The sequence below is a fragment of the Bos javanicus genome, chromosome 13 (genome assembly GCF_032452875.1).
Source record: "Bos javanicus breed banteng chromosome 13, ARS-OSU_banteng_1.0, whole genome shotgun sequence".
NCBI classification, from domain to species: domain Eukaryota; kingdom Metazoa; phylum Chordata; class Mammalia; order Artiodactyla; family Bovidae; genus Bos; species Bos javanicus.
In genome coordinates, this window is record NC_083880.1 from 25,563,974 (window position 1) to 25,584,670 (window position 20,697).

The 20,697-nt window shown below is 38.4% G+C and overlaps 1 protein-coding gene across 11 annotated transcripts in view; it reads right to left on the reverse strand.

The window, feature by feature from the left end:
• The window catches only part of ARHGAP21 (Rho GTPase activating protein 21), a 128,978-nt gene that overhangs the window by 42,305 nt on the left and 65,976 nt on the right, over positions 1–20,697 (reverse strand). For 9 of the 11 annotated variants that reach the window (XM_061436022.1, XM_061436024.1, XM_061436023.1 and 6 more), the window contains 2 exons: positions 3,596–3,688; positions 909–987 (listed from right to left, as the gene is read on the reverse strand). In XM_061436022.1, the coding sequence (XP_061292006.1) occupies positions 909–987; positions 3,596–3,688 (172 nt within the window). Of the gene's footprint in view, positions 1–908; positions 990–3,595; positions 3,689–20,697 lie in introns of those variants that run through there. The other 2 variants (XM_061436032.1, XM_061436031.1) reach the window with 1 other exon arrangement.

The window sequence follows — 20,697 nt, forward strand, 5'->3', positions numbered from 1 at the left end:
CTCCTGCACTGGCAGGCAGGTTTTTTACCACTAACATCACCAAGGAGCCTTGTGTAAATAAGTGAGATTATAGCATGAACTGCTTTAGACATGGTTAGAGGAGCTTGATAGAAGTCTTCAGAAAACAGTCAACTTCAATTTAATTACAGACAGCTGAGTGTGGCTAACATAAAGCAATAGGTCACCTAAAAGTTACTGTATCTGAATCTGGGTAGAACCTCTTGTGATGATGATCTGGAAATCAGACCCTCATAGAGTCATGGCTTATTCTTGATCGAAATTTAATATGCCAACCTCTTTGGCTTTTGATTTCTGTATTTGTAATTTTAAAAAAAAGTCTAGGTGTGTGACAGAGAGAAAGAGAGTTGGACTAAATTATCTTTACAGTCAGTCACTCTATAAATACTATTCTACCTTTAAAACTCAAAATCCTATTCTGTAGAAAGTAGGCAGACAAGTGGATTAAAAGATGATTTCTTGTGGTCTTTGTTAAAACAAATGAATCTGAACCAAGAATATTATTCAGTAAGCTATTTAAAGACAAGTTATCTTAGTAGTTTTAAAATAAATTATATATGCAAGTATTTATATACATATTATAAGCAAATTTGATTGTCACTTCAAATAAAAGTAAGAAACTTAATGGCAAATATAAAATGTATGCATCTCAGGCTCAAAAGGATTTTAATTACAAATTGAGTAAATTTGCCAAAACAATGCGACCAAATACACCATCCTCTGGTAGTACGCGCTTGGTAACTTTCAAATGCATTTTCAACTTTAAAGGAAGGTTTCCTATCTTTATATCACATCAGCTTCTTACAGGAATACAATATTGTATTAAGTCTACTTTCTTCATTGATTTCTAAAACCCATCTTTGGCCAAAATTAATCATGCCAAGACTTACCTGTTCTGGATTAAAGCAATTACTTGAGAATAGGTCTTTCCAATAACACTTTCTCCATTGACTTTTATAATTCGATCACCTTCAAAGAGGAATTAAAAAAACACATGAGGAATTCCTTTACAATGTCACTTCTGAGTACTTTTGTAATACTTCTTGAGTAATATACTTAATTTTGATCTATCCTTGCTCATTGTTTTGTAAAATATCTTTTATAAAAATGATCCTAAATTTTAATATATCCAGCTTATGAGACATAACGATGTTTTAAATGAAGAGCGCAGCAACTGATGAATTTAGAAACCTCGAAAAGTATTTTATCTCTAAATATTTATATATTTATATAAATAAAATAAATCCCCTAACTTTATTTATTTATTTTTTAAGCTTTTTGGCTATGCAGTGCAATATGGGGAATCTTGGCTCCTTGACCAGGGATACAGCCCTGGTGCAGAGTCTTAACCACTGGACCACTAGGGAAGTTCAGTGTCCTCCACTTTTAGTCCAGCTAATTTCCGTGTCATGTTCTCCCAGTCTCTTTAGTTTACTCATTAGTGCTGTACTGCAGAACTTAAATATGGGCATGCACATGGGTTTGACTTTATATATATTAACTTGTTCTTCATTTTCATGGGGTAAAGGACGTCTGGACGACTCAAAAAAATTCAACGGAGCAGAAGAGAAAATAAATGAGAGAAAGGATAAGGGAAAGAAGAAAATAGAAAAAATGTACTTTTCGTGTGCTTAGCACAGCCCCTCAACTATGACCAAAAAAACAATTAACAAATTAACAGTGCATCCTAATATATCTTAGGAATGACACCCAATACTTATACTTGTAGCTGAAAAGATATTTTAATCAAAAGGCAGTGAAAGATAGTTTTTCATTAATTCCATTTTAAATTATTTCATGTTTAAAAACAAAAGAAAGGGGTAACTATTTTAGTGTGTGCATTACTCTAAACTAAGTCCTAGCTAGTTTTTATGAAAATCGTAAGTCACAAAATATTTCAGAACAAACAGACCACACACTGCAGATATGCAGCTGGGCTTGCTTGCATTGCACTGGAGACTTCAGTTACTCTTTGGGGACTTGGAGGGATGGAATGAATTGGGAGATTGGGATTGACACATATACACTGCTGATATGATGTATAAAATAGATACTAACGAGAACTCTACTGTACAGCACACGGGACTCTACTTGATGCACTAAGGGGTGTAAATGGGAAGGAAATCCAATATAGAGGGGTTATATATGTAAGTATAGCCAACTCACTTTGCTGCACAGCAGAAACTAACACAACACTATAAAGCAACTATACTGATAAAAATTTTTTAAATAAAGAAAATTTACCATTTTAACCAAAAAATAAGCTACTCTTTGTGGTGGAATGAACTAATTCATCTCTGGCAGGCCAGGCTCTTCTGAATTTGGAGCTTCAAGATTATTTTAATTAGATCAATAAATATCTTCATCATTTTACTATTTTGTTCACCTTTGTCAAAATTAAATGTATGCAAAATAGGTTGTTTTAAAGGGCCTCTGAGAATCCATTATTAAGTGGTAACTAAAAGAGCCCAATTTTTGAAATTAAAAGATCCTTGCTCCTTGGAAAAAAAGCTATGACAAACCTAGACAGTATATTAAAAAGCAGAGACATCACGGACCTTTGCCGACAAAGGTCTGTCTAGTCAAAGCTATGGTTTTTCCAGTAGTCATGTATGGATGTGAGAGTTGGACTACAGTGAAGGCTGAATGCTAAAGAATTGACACTTTTAAACTCTGGTACTGGAGAAGACTCTTGAGAGTCTCTTGGACAGCAAAGAGATCAAAACAGTCAATCCTAAAGGAAATCAACCCTGAATATTCATTGGAAGGACTGATGCTGAAGTTGAAGCTCCAATACTTTGGCCACATGATGCAAAGAGCTGATTCACTGGAAAAAACCCTGGGAAAAGATGTTGGGAAAAACTGAGGGCAAGAGAAAGGGGCAATGGTTGAGAGGATGAGATGGCTGGATGGCATCACTGACTCAATGGATGTGAGTTTGAGCAAACTCATGGAAATAGTGATGGAAAGAGAAGCCTGGCGTGCTGCAGTACATGGGATCCAAAGAGTCAGACACCACTTAGCAACTGAACAACAACAACAAAACGGCCCACAAATTGTGTGTGCGTGTGCTAAGTTGCTCAGTCGTGTACAACTCTGTATTTCGGTCAGAATGTATCTATTTGAGTATCAAGAAGCATATAACTAACTGCTGCTGCTGCTGCTGCTAAGTTGCTTCAGTTGTGTCTGACTTTGTGTGACCCCATAGACGGCAGCCCACCAGGCTCCCCTGCATGGGGATTCTTGCATGGGATTCTCCAGGCAAGAACACTGGAGTGGATTGCCATTTCCTTCTCCAATGCATGAAAGTGAAAAGTGAAAGTGAAGTCGCTCAGTCGTGTCTGACTCTTCGCGACCCCATGGATTGCAGCCTACCAGGCTCCTCCATCCATGGAATTTTCCAGGCAAGAGTACTGGAGTGGGGTGTCATTGCCTTCTCTGATATAACTAACTAGGTCTCAGAAATAACTAATATGAAGAGGAAGGAAGAAATATACAGAAGGAGAAAGAAAAATATGGAAAATGAAATATGGAAGAAACAAAGCAAGAAATTTAGAGTCTGTTTAAATATCAGCACCTGTGCATAATCCAGCTTCAAAAGCAGGTCCGCCCTCTTTCACCTGTTTAACAAAGATGGTGTCCATGGGTTCCAAACGGTTTCTTTGTTTTCCTGTGGGAGATAAAAGAACCAAGGCATGGTTTTACTTCACAATATTTCCATAAAATAGCAAAACAGGAAACTATGTTTAATTGAGACAAGTAAGCCAAGATCTTTTAATGAAGTATTAACCACATATCCTGAATTTGAATGCTGAAGTCATTATTAAGAGTATTTCACGAACTCAAACATTTATTTTGCTTCTTTCATAACACAACCATCACAGTAGCAATGGTTTCCATTTATTGGGAACATTCTGAATGTAAATTACTACACTAAATACTACCATGCCTGAGAGCTAATTTCCATAGTGAGTAAATAGTACCATGGAACAAAAGAGGACACTGAGGCTCAGGGAGATTAAGTAAGTTCTCCAAGATCACAGAGCTAATTATACAGGTGGTACTCAAGTTTACTGCCTTTTTTTTGTTGTTGTTGTTCAGTAATTTATTTTTATCAAGTCTACTGCTTTTTAATATTGCATGGTATTAAGCACTGAAGTCATAATGCCAAGTAAAACAGTTCTTTCCCTTTAGGGATGCTGGAGGGAGACAGACATGTGAATGAAGATTGATACTACAGTATTAAAAAACAGAGACAAATACAACAGACAGTCATGGTGATGAGGAGCAGGTGATCAAATGGGAAAGTCAGGACTTCACCAACTGCTATCCATAGACCAGCTCAGGGACTTGCTAAAAATCAGTGTTTGGAGTCCAATCAGAAATCTGCTTTGTCAACAATTTTCCCTGGTGATTCACCTACACACTAACATTTGAGAAAAACTGACAGTTTCAATACACAGAAGTGAAAAAAAAGGAGTCATGGATGAGAGAACATTTAAAGTAAGTGGTAACATTTAAAGTATGAAGGTAAGTACTGAGAGAGGACAAACAGGTAGGTACTCAGTGTGGTCCCCAGACCGGCAGTATTGACAAACCCAGGAAGTGTGTTCAGATCTACTGAATCAGAAACTGAAACAGAACACAGAGCCCTGACTCTTTAAAAAGAATGTAACTGAGAAAATAATACATATACATGTATGGGGTAAATTTAATCCATTTTGTTAGACTTTGTTAGACTGCAACGCTGAGCAGAATTTGATTGAGTGTCAAATATAAAGAATCCATAATTGTTGTCAAATTAAACCTTTTTATATGAATTTTTATTCATTGTACAGGATGCAGGGATCAGGACCAGCCCCAAGGAAAAGAAATATAAAAAGGCAAAATGGTTGTCTGAGGAGGCCTGACAAATAGCTGTGAAAAGAAGAGAAGAGTAAAGCAAAGGAGAAAAGGAAAGATACACCCATTTGAATGCAGAGTTCCAAAGACTATCAAAGAGAGATAAAAAAGCCTTCCTCAGAGATTAATGCAAAGAAAGAGAGGAAAACAATAGAATGGGAAACACTAGCGATCTCGTCAAGAAAATTAGAGATACCAAGGGAACATTTCATGCAAAGATGGGCACAATAAAGGTCAGAAATGGTACGGACCTAACAGAAGCAGAAGATATTAAGAAAAGGTGGCAAGAATACATAGAAGAACTGTACAAAAAAGATCTTCATGACCCAGATAATCATGATGGTGTGATTACTAACCTAGAGCTGGACATCCTGGAATGCAAAGTCAAGCGGGCCTTAGGAAGCATCATTATGATGCTAGTGGAGGTGATGGAATTCCAGTTGAGCTATTTCAAATCCTAAAAGATGATGGTGTGAAAGTGCTGCACTCAATATGCCAGCAAATCTGGAGTGGCCACAGGACTGGAAAAGGTCAGTTTTCATTCTAATCCCAAAGAAAGGCAATGCCAAAGAATGCTCAAACTACTGCACAATTGCACTCATTTCACACACTAATAAAGTAATGCTCAAAATTCTCCAAGCCAGACTTCAACAGTACATGAGTTGTGAACCTCCAGATGTTCAAGCTGGATTTAGAAAAGGCAGAGGAACCAGAGATCAAATTGCCAACATCCGTTGGATCATCGAAAACGTAAGAGAATTCCAGAAAAACATCTACTTCTGCTTTGTTGACTACGCCAAAGCCTTTGACTGTGTGGACCACAACAAACTCTGGAAAATTCTTAAAGAGATGGGAATACCAGAACACCTAACCTGCTTCTTGAGGAATCTGTATGCAGTTCAGAAAACAACAGTTAGAACTGGACATGGAACAACAGACTGGTTCCAAATAGGGAAAGGAGTACGCTATATATTGTCACCCTGCTTATTTAACTTATATGCAGGGTACATCATGACAAATGCTGGGCTGGATGAAGCAACAGCTGGAATCAAGATTGCCGGGAGAAATATCAATAACCTCAGATATACAGATGACACACCCTTATGGCAGAAAGCGAAGAAGAACTAAAGAGCCTCATATTGAAAGTGAAAGAGCAGAGTAAAAGTTGATTTAAAACTCAAAATTAAGAAAACTAAGATCACGGTATCTAGTCCCAGCATTTCATGGCAAATAGATGGAAAACAGTGGAAACAATGACTTTATTTTTATAAATAAAATAATTTTTTTATATTTATTTTTGGGGGCTCCAAACTCACTGCAGATGGTGATTGCAGCCATGAAATTAAAAGACACTTGCTCCCTGGAAGAACAGTTATGACCAACCTAGATAGCATATTCGGAGAAGGCAATGGCAACCCACTCCAGTACTCTTGCCTGGAAAATCCCATGGACGGAGGAGCCTGGTGGGCTGCAGTCCATGGGGTCGCTAAGAGTCAGACACGACTGAGCGACTTCACTTTCACTTTTCACTTTCATGCATTGGAGAAGGAAATGGCAGCCCACTCCAGTATTCTTGCCTGGAGAATCCCAGGGAAGGGGGAGCCTGGTGGGCTGCTGTCTATGGGTTCGCACACAGTTAGACACAACTGAAATGACTTAGCAGCAGCAGCAGCAGATAGCATATTAAAAAGCAGAGACATTACTTTGCCAACAAAGGTCTATCTAGTCAAGGCTATGGTTTTTCCAGTAGTCATGCGTGGATATGAGAGTTGGACTATAAAGAAAGCTGAGCGCCCAAGAATTGATGCTTTTGAACTGTGGTGTTGGAGAAGACTCTTGAGAATCCCTTGGACTGCAAGGAGATCCAACCAGTCCATACTAAAGGAGATCAGTCCTAAGTGTTCACTGGAAGGACTGATGCTGAAGCTGAAACTCCAATACTTTGGCCACCTGATGAGAAGAACTAACTCATTTGAAAAGACCGCGATGCTGGGAAAGATTGAAGGCAGGAGCAGAAGGGGAGGACAGAGGGTGAGATGGCTGGATGGCATCACCAACTCGAAGGACATGAGTTTGAGTGAACTCCGGGAGTTGGTGACGGACAGGGAGGCCTGATGTGCTGCGATTCATGGGGTCGAAAAGAGTCGGATACGACTGAGCAACTGAACTGAACTGATAAGGAAGAATGTCCTCATTCTGAAGAGATGTTTGTTGAAATACTTAGGGATGAAGTATTAGTAATCATCAATTATCATATTTTATTATTATATTGTTACATTTCCATTATTATAATGAGAAGGATATCTGCAACATAATTTTCAAATGATTTGAGGGAAAAAAATAAACCTAGATAGCCACATACTCAGACACACATTATTGTGGAATACAGACAGACAGGGCATTTGCTGTACTCTGAAAATTATAATACAAAGTCTGGAAAATTTTTCTGTCTGTGCCAAGCTTTTACTTCACAGAACTGGTCATCCACTACTTACAATTACATATTTATTTGTTTACATGTTGCTTGTTTGTCTCTTCAACTAAAATGAAGAGCAGGGATTTTTGCCATGTTCACTGATGCTCATAGACCTAACAATGCCTGGCACAGAACGGACATTCGATAAATCATTGATCAATAAGTGAACAAACTTCTTATTTAAATCTTACATCAAGCTTTCGCTTACAACTAGTTTGAAAGGGGAAAAAAAAATTCTTTTCAATTTAACTCACTTAAAATGCAAACACTTAATTCCAAACAAGTTGGTAATCAGGCTAGGTCCTTATGTAGCCAACTCAACATTCACAGCAGTGGGCGTTTAAAGAAAACCATTTACTTTTTTCTTGGCTAGAGATTTGAAGGTTTAATAAGTTTTGCTGTATCAAGTCATTGTTTCAAGGAAAGATTTATATAATAAAAGAAAGGACACATTTTTCTTTTTATTAATGACTTGCAGTCCACCATGTCCCAAAGGTGATTATATCATACCTACATTTAAGAAACACAAAAATATAAATGACTATTAATGACTTCTACAAAATAGTAAAAAGCTGACTGTATAGCAATATAGTGACTTCTGAAAGTTCCTATAGGAACTTTTACACAGAATAGATGCGGTTCAAATAATTTGGTTTTAATTTCTATTAAGGAAACAGTAACTTGGCAATGACTACCACTATAAATTCAGAAAGACTTTGCCACAAATTGACCAATTCTTCAATATACTATGCCTGAAAATATATGAAGATGGAGTACACTAAAAGAAGGGCCAGTCTTATAGCAAACGCTATTTTAACTGCTAAGAGTTGTACTCTGATCCTTCTTGTTCACTTTCCTTTCTAGACTCTCTACAGAATTCTGACTTGCTATTACTACTACAGATGTTATCCAGTTTCTTCTGGACAATAGAAAAATTTCCCAGAGGCATCCATTAATTACAGACAGGTTTAATAAATATCCCTCTCTTCAATTTCTATATGCCTTGACTTTAAGTCTTATGTTAAAGACATAGTTCATTAATTTTAAGAGTGTCTTCTTTTTAATATATGCTCTCTGCAATTCCACTAGAACTGGAAATCACAAGCATCAAATTTAAAGTCTGTGTTATTCAATCTCTTATGCCTTTGGTTTTTTACAATCAGTTTCTAGATATGCAAAACTAAAAGTCTAACCCTGTGGCAATTCATCAGGAAAATTTACCCCTTACTTCCCTGTAGGATCATTTAGCGGAGTTAGTGGCTTCCTTGGCAATTCTCAGTAAAATGTCTCTTTCAATTCTGCATGTGTTATTTTATAATTTCTTAGTTTTCTAAAGACTTTATTCAAGCCTCATTTCCTTATCTGAAGAAAAGGGAAATGTGTCTTTTTAGCACACACATGTAACTAAATCTTTCTGTCTTTGAGAAAAGGAAGAAGATGGTGGTAATCTTATGTGAATAAGAATGGCTAAAATGAGCATATACTCCAGAAAAGTCCGATTTTATTCTATTTTGCCACTTAACATACAATTAGTAAAGACTTAGATAAGAAGATGTAAAAAGCATATATGTATTTACTTGAAGGTGAAAGCGACACTTTGAAATCAGAAAGAATGCAAATACTTTTACATTTCAGTAAATATAATTAGTTGGGGGGGGGTGGACAACTAAACAATAATGAATAGGTAGTAGCTGCCATCCAAACACTGAATGAGCATCCAGGTGGGCATGGTTTTTACTCTCCACATCCAGTATAATGTAGCAGTCAACAGCTTGAGACCTATGACCGGATTACAGGGTTTAAAATCCCAGCTCTACCACGTACTTTCCAAGAAGGGTTACTGGATTTTGCAAAAATTATTGTCTATCAGAAATTCAAATATAATTCAGCATCCTATATTTTATCTGGCAATCCCATCCTCAAGGGGTTTTAAACAAATGATTTATTGGTGCTCCAGTTAACTCATGGGAAAAATGAGAATGATGATCATCTATTTATTTTCACCTGGCAAGGTTGTTGTAAGGATTAGAAGAGAGAATTCATTAACATATTTATATAATGAATATAAAGTAGGTTTATAAGGAATATACTTCATACAAGTAGGTTTTTAAGGAATGTTACTACTATGCTGAGTCTGATGATAAACCTTTAGGTTTACGTAGAAAGCAGAGGTGAATGAAGCCAGGGACACAGCACTGCCACGCATGATTAAATACTGGTCTAGAGAGGAACGATACAAACTTAACCGTCATATTAGAGGGAAGCTGAAGAGCAGAAACCAAAGAACAACGGAAAAAAGAAGAGAGACTGCACTAAAACATTTCCAATAACTGACACAAACTACAAATCTGTCTTAAAGAGTGTGTGGGTGCTCAGTCGTTCAGTCACGTGTGACTCTTTGGGACCCCAAGGACTGTAGCCCTCCAGGTTCCTCTGTCCATGGAATTCTCCAGGCAAGGATACTGGAGTGGGTTGCCATTTCCTTCTCCAGGGGATCTTCCCGACCCCAGGATCGAATCCATGACTTCAGCATCTCCGGCATTGACAGGAGGATTCTTTACCACTGAGGCATATAGGAAGCCCAGTGTACTAAAGAGATGGGTGTCTAAAAGCCAGAAGCTCTATGACCCTCTTCTCTGGAGAATGCTAAACCTAAAACAACTGGATTTAAATTGTTTCAAAATTTGAAATATGAAGTCCACAGAGCAAGCAGACTAAAGCAAACCGATTATTTTCCAAAGCAACAGATTTTGAACTATACTAGTTACAAACAAGGGCCTATAATGAAGACACACAGAGGGATAGATCAGGGAATCCTATAGTTCTCTGTGCCCTACAGGGACAAGAGAAATGTATTTCTCAGCAGTTAAAATAAAAAAAATTCTTTAAACAAAGAAATACCATCTTACATTTCAACCAAAAGCAAAGCAGCAGGAAACAATGGCAATTACTCAGATTGAGATTTTTTTTAAATTCTTCTCTCTGACAGTTCATAAACATGCTATCAAACAACTTTTTTAATGAAAACAAATCTGTTTTCATAATGACAGATTTAAGTTCTTTTTATCGATTTCTTTGCTATTAAAAAAAAGAGAGAGACAACAACAAAGAAATGCTCTATCTCTACACAAGAAAAGGCTGTTGAAATTAAACTGGGCTTAATATGAAAGTTAGATAAGCCTTAGAAGGCATGTGCTCTCCACAAAGGCAGAAAGCTAAAGAGGTCACATAATGGAATGCTAAGGCTCCAGGCATTAATTATTTAAAGAAAATCAATTAAATAGCTCATTGAAATTAAAATCTATTTTTCAGACCCCTAATAATTGAAACCACAATGTAGACTGAGACAGATATATCAAAGTTAAATTTGAATAATGAAAAACGATCTTTGCTTCTCTTTGCTGGGCTGCAGATTGCTACAGACGAAAAAAAAACAAACCCAGGGCGTGGGGAAGCACTTACCAAGCCGGAGTTTAGGAATATGGCTCTACTAAGGCAGAAGTGATAAATGCAAAATTCAAGCTAGTAATTACATCTGGGGGGAAGAGAACAGAAAAGAAACTGTATAGAAAGGCCTTAGTCATATTTATAATAATTTATGTCTTAGAGAAAGACAGAGAGGAATGAGGTGGTGTTGAAATATTAGGATGACATAGGTAGTAAGCATTTGGAAGTTACATTTCCCCTTTATTTTTCTGTTTGCCTAAAATATTTTATAGCTCCTTTTAAATTATTGAGAACAGACTTCTAAAAAAAGAAGAAAACAGGCTTCTAGTTTTCATTTTAGGGGTCTGGTTTGCTAATGGCATACAAAACACTTTTAGAGCCTAAGAGACTGTTTAGCATCAAAAATCCACATGTATCAATGATGAATATACATCCTATATGAAAATTAAGTAGAATCCAATTTAAGAAGGCTGTCATGGCAGATTACTGGGTCCTCTTCTCTTCTCTTCCCTGTAAAGGCAGAAGCACTGAGAGAGAGAAAAAATCACATTCCAGCTTTCTAAATCGAGGTGTTTCCAAACTTCCACTTCAGACAACTCTCATTTCCACAGTGATGGCTAGTACTTTAAATTATATCTCCCAGGCCTCCAATCTGTTGTCCAACAAATCTTATGAGCTTTAAAGTCCAAATTCCAATAGTCTCTAGACAATGTCAGTATAAAGTCACCTGTCAGGTCTCAATCACATTTCATCCATTATAAGCAAACACATACTTGCGATTCAACCTCATCTTCAAATAACATCAAATGGAACAAAGCAAAGCAAGAAAATCTGCTAAATATTAAAATACAGATCATGTTCTAACTTAATCATAACAAACTTTCTTTCCACCCACACCAGTCTAATTTTTTTGTTTACTTTTTAGTGTGGAAAATGTCCAGAATTTACAGAAGTAGAGAAAAACAGTAGAATAACCTCTGGCCATGAACATAATTTAAACAGTTATTCAAAAATCTGTCATCTTGTTTCATTTACACTCAAATTTTCTTCCTAAAGTATTTTAGTGCAAATCCTAGGTATCATGTCAATTCATCCATAAATACTTTAAATATGTCAGCATGATTACTAACATATCAGAACTTTACCTCCTGCTCCTTGGAAGCAAAGCTATGAGAAATCTAGACCACATATTAAAAAGCACAGACATCACTTTGTCAACAAAGATCCATATAGTTAAAACTATGGTTTTTTCAGTAGTCATATACAGATGTGAGAGTTGGACTGTGAAGAAAACTGAGCACCAAAGAATTGATGCTTTCAAACTCTGGTGCTGGAGAAGACTCTTGAGAGTCCCTTGGACAACAAGGAGATCAAACCAGTCAATCCTAAAGGAAAAACCCTGAATATTGATTGGAAGGACTGATGCTGAAGCTGAAGCTACAATTCATTGGCCACCTGATGCGAAGAGCCCACTCACTGGAAAAGATTCTGATGCTGGGAAAGATTGAGGGCAGGAGGAGAAGGGGGTGACAGAGGATGAGATGGTTGGATGGCATCACTGACTCAATGGACATGAGTTTGAGCAAGGCCCGGGAGACAGTGAAGGACAGGGAAGCCAGGTGTTCTGCAGTTCACGGGGGTCACGAAGAGTCAGACATGATTTAGTGACTGAACAGCAATGAAGGAAAGATAAAATCTGTTCACAGTTCTCCATGCTATATAGTTATCTTGCACAACGTGTATCATATAAACTGACAACAACCCCGAGACTTCCTTACCTCAATCTCCCTGAAAGCCTACCTAACATTAATGAAAAGTATTTCATGACATAGGAACGTTAGCACCAAAAGCTATGAAACAAGTTTAGAAAGGTCTCTCATGTAAAATCAAACATACACACACACACACAAAACCTAAAATTAAGTTCTGGAACAAGTTTTCCACTCCAAGTGGAACACTCTACCTATGTATTCAAATTCAGTGAGGTCCTATATACAAGAGAATATACACCGCATGAAAATCTCTGGCACACAGAACAGTGTCTGGCATCCAGTGGACGTTCTGTAAATATTACTGCTGATTCAAATTAAAGTCCTGGTAAATGCCAATAGCAAGACTGCCCAAAATCAACTCAGAGACTTGTTTCAGGAACAAAGCTATTACTGTTGCTGCCACTGATCTGTACGATTTCTCTGAAATAAGAAAGAAAATGCTGTCACTTATTAGTAATTTGAGTACACCACCACTAGGTGTCAGTTGCGAGCCATAATTTTCCGGCATTATAAATCTCCCAGTCAAGAAATACTCTGGAGGGTGTTGTTCATTCAACAAATATTTACTGAGCTCGGACAACAGACAACTTGCCAGGAGCTGATTTACTCTGCGACGAACAAAACAGTCCTGGGATCTGTCTTCTGGAGTATTTGAAGTTTCTGCAACATCGTTTTTTTCTCTCTCTGAAGCTTCAGGAATTTCACAAAGTATGTATCGCATGTGGATTCACAGTCCTGTTATTCCAGTTGTACTGGATTTTAAGTTCTCTGCAAACCCAGAAAAATGTGCCGCAGTGCACTGACCACAGGCAACCATCTTTCCATCTCTGACCATACCACTGCCCGACATGTAACTGATAAAACCTGCCCATCTTTCTTGAAACCCTTAGTCCTCTCTAGTCTTCAAGACTATCCAGTCTCCCAAAGAGTATTTTAATCTCCCATGATCTGTACTTTAATCTCCAAAGTGATTATGAGAAATCACTTTCTCGTAAATTTACCCACAGATCAGTATTACAACCAAACTCACCAGCAACCTCAACTTCCTCTCCCCCTTGACCTTCCAAAGCATTCCACTTGCCAATGTCCAGCTATGGACAATTCCAACCAGACCCTCCCTCTGCTCTTGTTCTTGGTGCGATGTCAACTGAGTAAAACTGTGTAACCCACTGATTTAGTTTCCCAGTTGAGCTAAGCGTTTGACACTACTGACTAGAGTCTCTTGCTTGTATTGAATATTTTAATTCCCTTTCCCTTGAGGTTGCCATATCAAGCTTCTCATAACCTTCGAGGACTTGCTCTGCCATCTTGATTCCTCACACTGTTTAGATAACTGTATCTCTTACTCCGCTCTATCTCAACTACTGTAGCCTCATTTTTTTCTTTTAAAAAGTCTTTTCCTACCCATACCTCCGTTACCCTGGTGGCTCAGTGGTAAAGAACCCGAATGCCAATGCAGGAGATGAGGGTTCAATCCCTGGGTCGGGAGGATCCACTGGAGAAGGAAATGGCAACCCACTCCAATATTCTTGCCTGGAAAATCCCAAGGACAGAGGAGCCTGGCAAGCTACAGTCCATGGAGTTGCAAAGAGTCAGACACAACTAAGTGACTGAACAACAAAAACACGCTTATTTCCCTTTGTTCTGTCTCAGGTGAGGATTTAGTTACCAGTATTCTTCAGGACTTTGCTCCCCAAATGGTCTCTTCTCAACTGTAAAACCAATCTCTTTCTTCTCTCCAGATCTCATAACACACAAAAGCTTTCCAAATGTAAAAAACAAAAAAAAAAAAAACAGAACTTCTCCCCACTCTGCCACATAGCTGCCATCTCTCATTCTCCATCCCTTCATGTTCTTACTTCTTAAAGAATAGTCTACACTCACACCTACCTTCCTTTCTTTACTTCTAATCCAGTTTCTCAGACACTGACAAGAATCTTAGGGGACAGCACGCCCACCCCCACCTTCCACCCATTCCCTGATCTAATTCACATCACAGCCCACTGACATGTCTGATTCCCTCTGCCCACTGCCCTGAAACTGTTCTCGGTAACTTTACCAAGCTGCTACTTGTCAGTCAGGTCAGATCAAACAGTATGTTTTTAGTCTACACCCTAAAGAATCTTCTAGGATGAATGACAAGTTATCCACCCTCCCCTAAAATGATCATCTCTTAATTAGCAAGCCAGCAACTCCTCCTGGTTGTCCTTATACCTTCCAAAATTTATTATCAGATTTCCTTTCTGATTCTTCTTTGTCTGACCAGCTCTAAGATGCTGCCTTCCCTAGGGCTCTACCTTTACGCTGGATGTCATCATGCTCTCTGATTGTATTTATGACTACTGCTTAACTGTAGCATACATAATGATGACTTCCAAATTTATCTGCAACTCTCACCTCTCCTTATGAGCTCCACTTCCAAAACTTCAACTAGGTACTGAACATTCTACAGGCATTAGAAATGTTGTTGTTGTTGTTGTTGACGTAGAGTCACTAAGTGGTGTCCGACTCTTTGCAACCCCATGGACCTCAGCATACCAGGCTTCTCTTTCCTTCACTGTCTCCCAGAGTTTGCTCAAACTCATGTCCATTGAGTCAGTGATGCCATTCAACCTTCTCATCGTCTGTTGCCCCCTTCTCCTCCTGTCCTCAGTCTTTCCCAGCATTAGGGTCTTTTCAGTAAGTTGGCTCTTTGCATCAGGTGACCAAAGTATTGGAGCTTCAGCTTCAGCATCAGTCCTTCCAATGAATATTCAGGGTTGATTTCCTTTAGGATTGACTGGTTTAATCTCCTTGCAGTCCAAGGGACTCTCCAGAGTCTCCTCCAGTACCACAATTCAAAAGCATCAATTCTTTAGCACTCAGCCTTCTTTATGGTCCAACTCTCACATTTGTATATGACTACTGGAAAAACCATAGCCTTGACTGTATGTAATTTTGTCAGCAAAGTGGTGTCTCTGCTTTTTAATACACTATCTAGCTTTGTCAAAGCTTTCCTTCCAAGGTGCAAGCATCTTTTAATTTCATGGCTGCAGTCACCACCTGCAGTGATTTTGGAGCTCAAGAAAAGAAAATCCATCACTGTTTCCACTTTTCCCCCAAATATTTCCCATGAAGTGATAGGACTGGATGCCATGATCTTCATTTTTGAATGTTGAGTTGCAAACCATCTTTTTCACTCTCCTCGTTCACCCTCATCAAGAAGCTCTAACTTACCCCAAACTAAACTCTTTTCCCCGGGGAAGGAGGACAGTGTGTTTCCCTTTTGCATCCCTCAATCAATGGTACCTCCATCCATCCACTCACTCATATCAGAAAAACCAAGCAAAGATCACAATTCATCTTTAACTGGTGACATACATTCTACCCCCAAGTCCTACCACCAAAGTTGCGCATATACAATCTCTAAATACCTCTGAAATTTGTTCTCAAATGCTGGTTTTCCTTTGACCTGATAAAATCCTATTCAGCACAAAGCACACCCTATCCAAGAAACCCTTCCCTGGTGGTTAGATGACTCTCCGTGCTCAGACCCTGCCACAGTTGTGCAGACTTCTTTTTTCCTACCCTTGTGTAATTGTTTTACACCTTCATCTTCTATCATCCTATATAAAGAGTTATCAAATGTATATAGGCCAGGAACTGTTCTGGGTTTAAAGAAAAAAGTAATAGACAAAATAAAATTGGGAGGACTTTCCTGGTGATCCAGTGGTTAACACTCTGTGTTTCCAAGGCAAGGGGTGTGGGTTTGATTCCTGGCCAGGGAACTAAGATCCCACATGTAGGGCAAGGTGACCAAAATAAATAAATAAATAAAAGCTCACTGAACTGAAATACCTAAAAAAGATTAAAAATAAAATAAAGTTGGGAATTCCCTGGCAGTCCAGTGGTTAGGGCTCCGAGGTCCCAATTCCTGGTCAGGGAACTAACATGCTACATGTTGTGTAGCCATAAATACATACAAACCAATTATTTTTAACATTTAAAAAATAATAATCTTTCCACTCGACAATCCAACTGAGGCAGAAAAACGTCTGAGAAAAAAGTAGTAGGAGGGATGGTGAAAGGTGTGAAGGAGAGAAATGAGTAGGGCGAGAAGGCAAGGAGAGGCAGAGGCGGGGCAGGAATGCTATTTTTAGGAAACAGGCAGGGAAGTCCTCTCTAGCAGGTGACATCTGAATCACTAGCTAAAGGAAGTGAGATTAGAGGCCATATTGCTCCCTTCCCAGCAATTAGTTTAGTGACTGGCTCATGGCAATGACTCAACAAATATCAGCTAAGAGAATGAATAAACAACAGGAAGGATATTTCTAGACTTAATGCATTTAGCATTCATACACAAAATATTTCTATTGCAGTTCCACACCGGAGATGAAGTTATCTGGTAAAACTTTGAAAGCAATTTAAGCATCATTATTAGAATTCGCTTTGGGGGACTTCCCTGGGGGTCTGGTAGTTAAGACTTCATGTTCCCAATGCAGGGGGCACAGATGATTCTATCTCTGGTTGGGAAACTGAGATCCTGCATCCTACATGGCATGGCCAAAAAAAAAAAAAAAAAGAATTCACTTTTTATTATTAACTGGATCTATGAATCATATTTTGAGTACAGACTAACTGGAAAAAAAAAATGGGCTTATTTGGCTGTGTCTGTGATCAAGGTCTTAAGTTACACAGCACCTAAGAAAAGACAGCTCAGAATCACCTAGTTACAGGTAATCTCTGGAACAATATTTTCTTTAGAGAAGTGATTTCCAGGACAGTTTGGAACATTAATACTCCAAACATGTGCTTCCCTGGACTTTCACCTTTATAGCTCTGTTGTTCAGTATCTCCAATTAGTTCTCTGAACTCCTAGATTTCATATTTCCTAAAGGATTTAGAACCATTAAAGAGATTTTAAAATTGCATTTATCATCTTGACTGCCAAACTACCTTCATACAATGTCTTACAAAGCCTTAAAATCTACTCCAAAAATTGGATTTCTGACAATGCCTACTTGTTATGTCATCAAATTCCCTTCATTTTAGATTACTGTAAAAATGGTTTCCCGGGACCTTCTAAAATGAAGTTAATTTTTTTTTTAACTCTCTCATCGAACTTGACCAGTATACCAGTTTATTTTACAAATTCCTACTAAGGTCCTGGATTAGTGTATTTTTGCTATTAGTGTTCCAGCTTATACACTTATCAACTATATGAAATAAGATTCCTAGTTTTAAAAAGTGTCACTGAGACTTTGTGTTAAAGGGGGACTGATGGGAGAAAGAAAGATAGAAAGGAAAGGCTTTCGACAGCATAATCTTCTGAAGCAGAGAAGGCCGTGCCTGTCCCCAGGGACCTGCCCATAAAGCCTCACTTCATGTGCCCTCCATCTCACTTTTCTAAAGAACACCTGTTTTTAGGAAACTACCACACAAGGGGGCAAGAAATGAAATCCTGAAGGCTATAAAACCTTCATGCAATAGGAATTTCTGTTAACAAGAACCAATCCAATATTCCTTGTATTAAATGTTGTTGTTCAGTCGCTAAGTTGTGTCTGACTCTGCCACCTCATGGTCTGCAGCACGCCAGGCTCTCCTGTCCTCCACTGTCTCCCAAAGTTTGCCCAAACTCACATCCATTGAGTCGGTGATAATATCCAACCATGTCATCCTCTGTCCTTCTCCTCCTGCCCTCCAACTTTCCCTGCATCAGGGTATTTTCCAGTGAGTCTGCTCTTTACATCAGGTGGCCAAAGTGTTGGAGCTTCGGCTTTAGTATCAGTCCTGCCAGTAATAGTCCAGGTTGATTTCCTTTAGGATTGACTAGTTTGATTTCCTTACGGTCTTTACAATTAAATATCAAACAGCAACAAAAGGGACTTTCCTGGTGGTCCAGTGGTTAAGAATTCGCTTTGCCATGCAGAGGATGTGGGTTCAATCCCTGGTCGGAGAACTAAGATCCCACATGGCATGGCCAACTAAGCCTGTGCCCAACCTACAGGGCCCACCTGCCACAACTAGAGAGTCCTGATGCAATGAAAGATCTGGCATGGTGCAGTGAAGATCCTACATGCTGCAACTAAGACCTGAGGCTGCCCAACAAATAAATATTTTTAAAAAACAGTAATAAAATACAGAACCAATGGAAAAAGTGAAATGAACCCTCAAAAAAAAAAAAAAGAAAGGAACAGTTTTGGGAAAAGAGACAACAGTTCAACGGCTGAGGTCAGATACTAATGTGCTAACTTCTGCAGTTTGGGGGAAAGTCATTTGGGAATAGAGCATGTGAAAGCAGCGGCGCCCCCTTCATTCAATCCATTTACTCAACAAGTACGTGTGGTCCTACTATGCGCCATACACTTAGCAGGCACTGAAAAGTCAACGATGAATTCAAACTTCAATGAAAATTCAAAAACTCAATGGCAGTTTCTCCCCTTCATGATCTCTGTTCTCAAAGTAACACATAAAAACATTTTCTTAATGAACATAATGACTAGTCTGAGTATGTAGGAAAATTTTACTTTGAACCTTCTGATGACCAATTATTGATAAGACAGAATCTCCCTTCTTATTTTTCTATTTTCCTGTATCAGGTCTGTGTTAGTCTTTATCTCTCAGGAACAGGTATATGAGGAAGCAGAAAGTCTCTACTTGTTTACCACAATCAGTTAGATTAACTGTGTCCAAAATACAAGTGGGGATTTTCCAAAAGAGAATCAGGGAAAGAGGCTACCTGCATCATCACTAGCTGTGAAACAGCATCTACTCCGCCTTGTCCAAAATATCCTTTCAAACACTTGAAAACTATTGAACGTATGGAAAGCTATCAAATTCGCCCTTTAACCAAAAGTTACAAGCTCTTTCAATCTTTTTTAAAAAAATGCATATTGTGTTGTTGTTGTTGTTCAGTTGCTAAGTTGTGTCCGACTCTGTGACCCCATGGACTGCAGCACACCAGGCTTCCCAGTCCTTTACTATCTCCCGGAGTTTGCTCAAATTCATATCCACTGAGTCAGTGATACTATCTAACCATCTCATCCTCTGCTGCCCCGTTCTCCTTTTGCCTTCCATCTTCCCCAGCCTCGGGGTCTTTTCCAAAGAGTCGGATAGTTGCATCAGGTGACCAAAGTATTGGTCGCTTCAGCTTCAGCAACAGTCCTTCCAATAAGTATTCAGGGTTATTTCCTTTAGGATTGACTGGTTTGATCTTTTTGCTGTCCAAGGGACTCTCCAGAGTCTTCTCCAGCAGCACAATTCAAAAGCATCGGTCTTCAGGGCTCAGCCTTCCCCATGGTTCAACTATCACATCCATACGTGACTACTGGAAAAACCATAGCTTTGACTATACGGACCTTTGTCGGCAAAGTGATGTCTCTGCTTTTTAATATGTTGTCTAGGTTTGTCACATCATAGTTTCAAATTATATATATAAATCTCTTTAAATTTATAGATAATATATTTTATATTTATGTATTTTAAAGCCATTTATATACTTATATTTATTATGCATTTACTATACATAAATATTATAAACAATAATATAGTGATATACATAAATAAGTAAATAATATAAATATAACATAAAAATAGAAATAAAATACCATCATGTTCACAGGAAGGTCACATTTGCCACTCTCCTACCCCCGCAAAGCAGGATGCTCCTAAGGGCCAGTGTTGGCCTGGGGACTCCTCTCTGGCCCAATACAGGCCTTCTAAGAGCTATGCCAAAATTGCCTTCAGACCAAATCCTTCCTTTTCTCTCTTCTTTCCCAGGTGACAGACCTGTATCCCAATTTTAAGTCTTCCCCATCCTTGCTGCCCCTTTCTATGGGCATTTCCCCCCAATTAACCTGTGCCATGTCTAATAATGTTTTGCCACTGTTTCTGTCTTGGTGTTTGCTTCTCAGGAAACCCAAATGATACACCAAATATCAAAAAGACCAAGTCCACCTTTATGTGAAAGCTATCCTTGAACAGAGATGCAGAAATTCTAAATAAAGTAGAAAACCAAATCTGGTAATATACAAAAAGTATCATACATTAGCAACAATCTTGGTTCAGTTCTATAATGCAAAGTCAATTTAACATTTAAAAAAA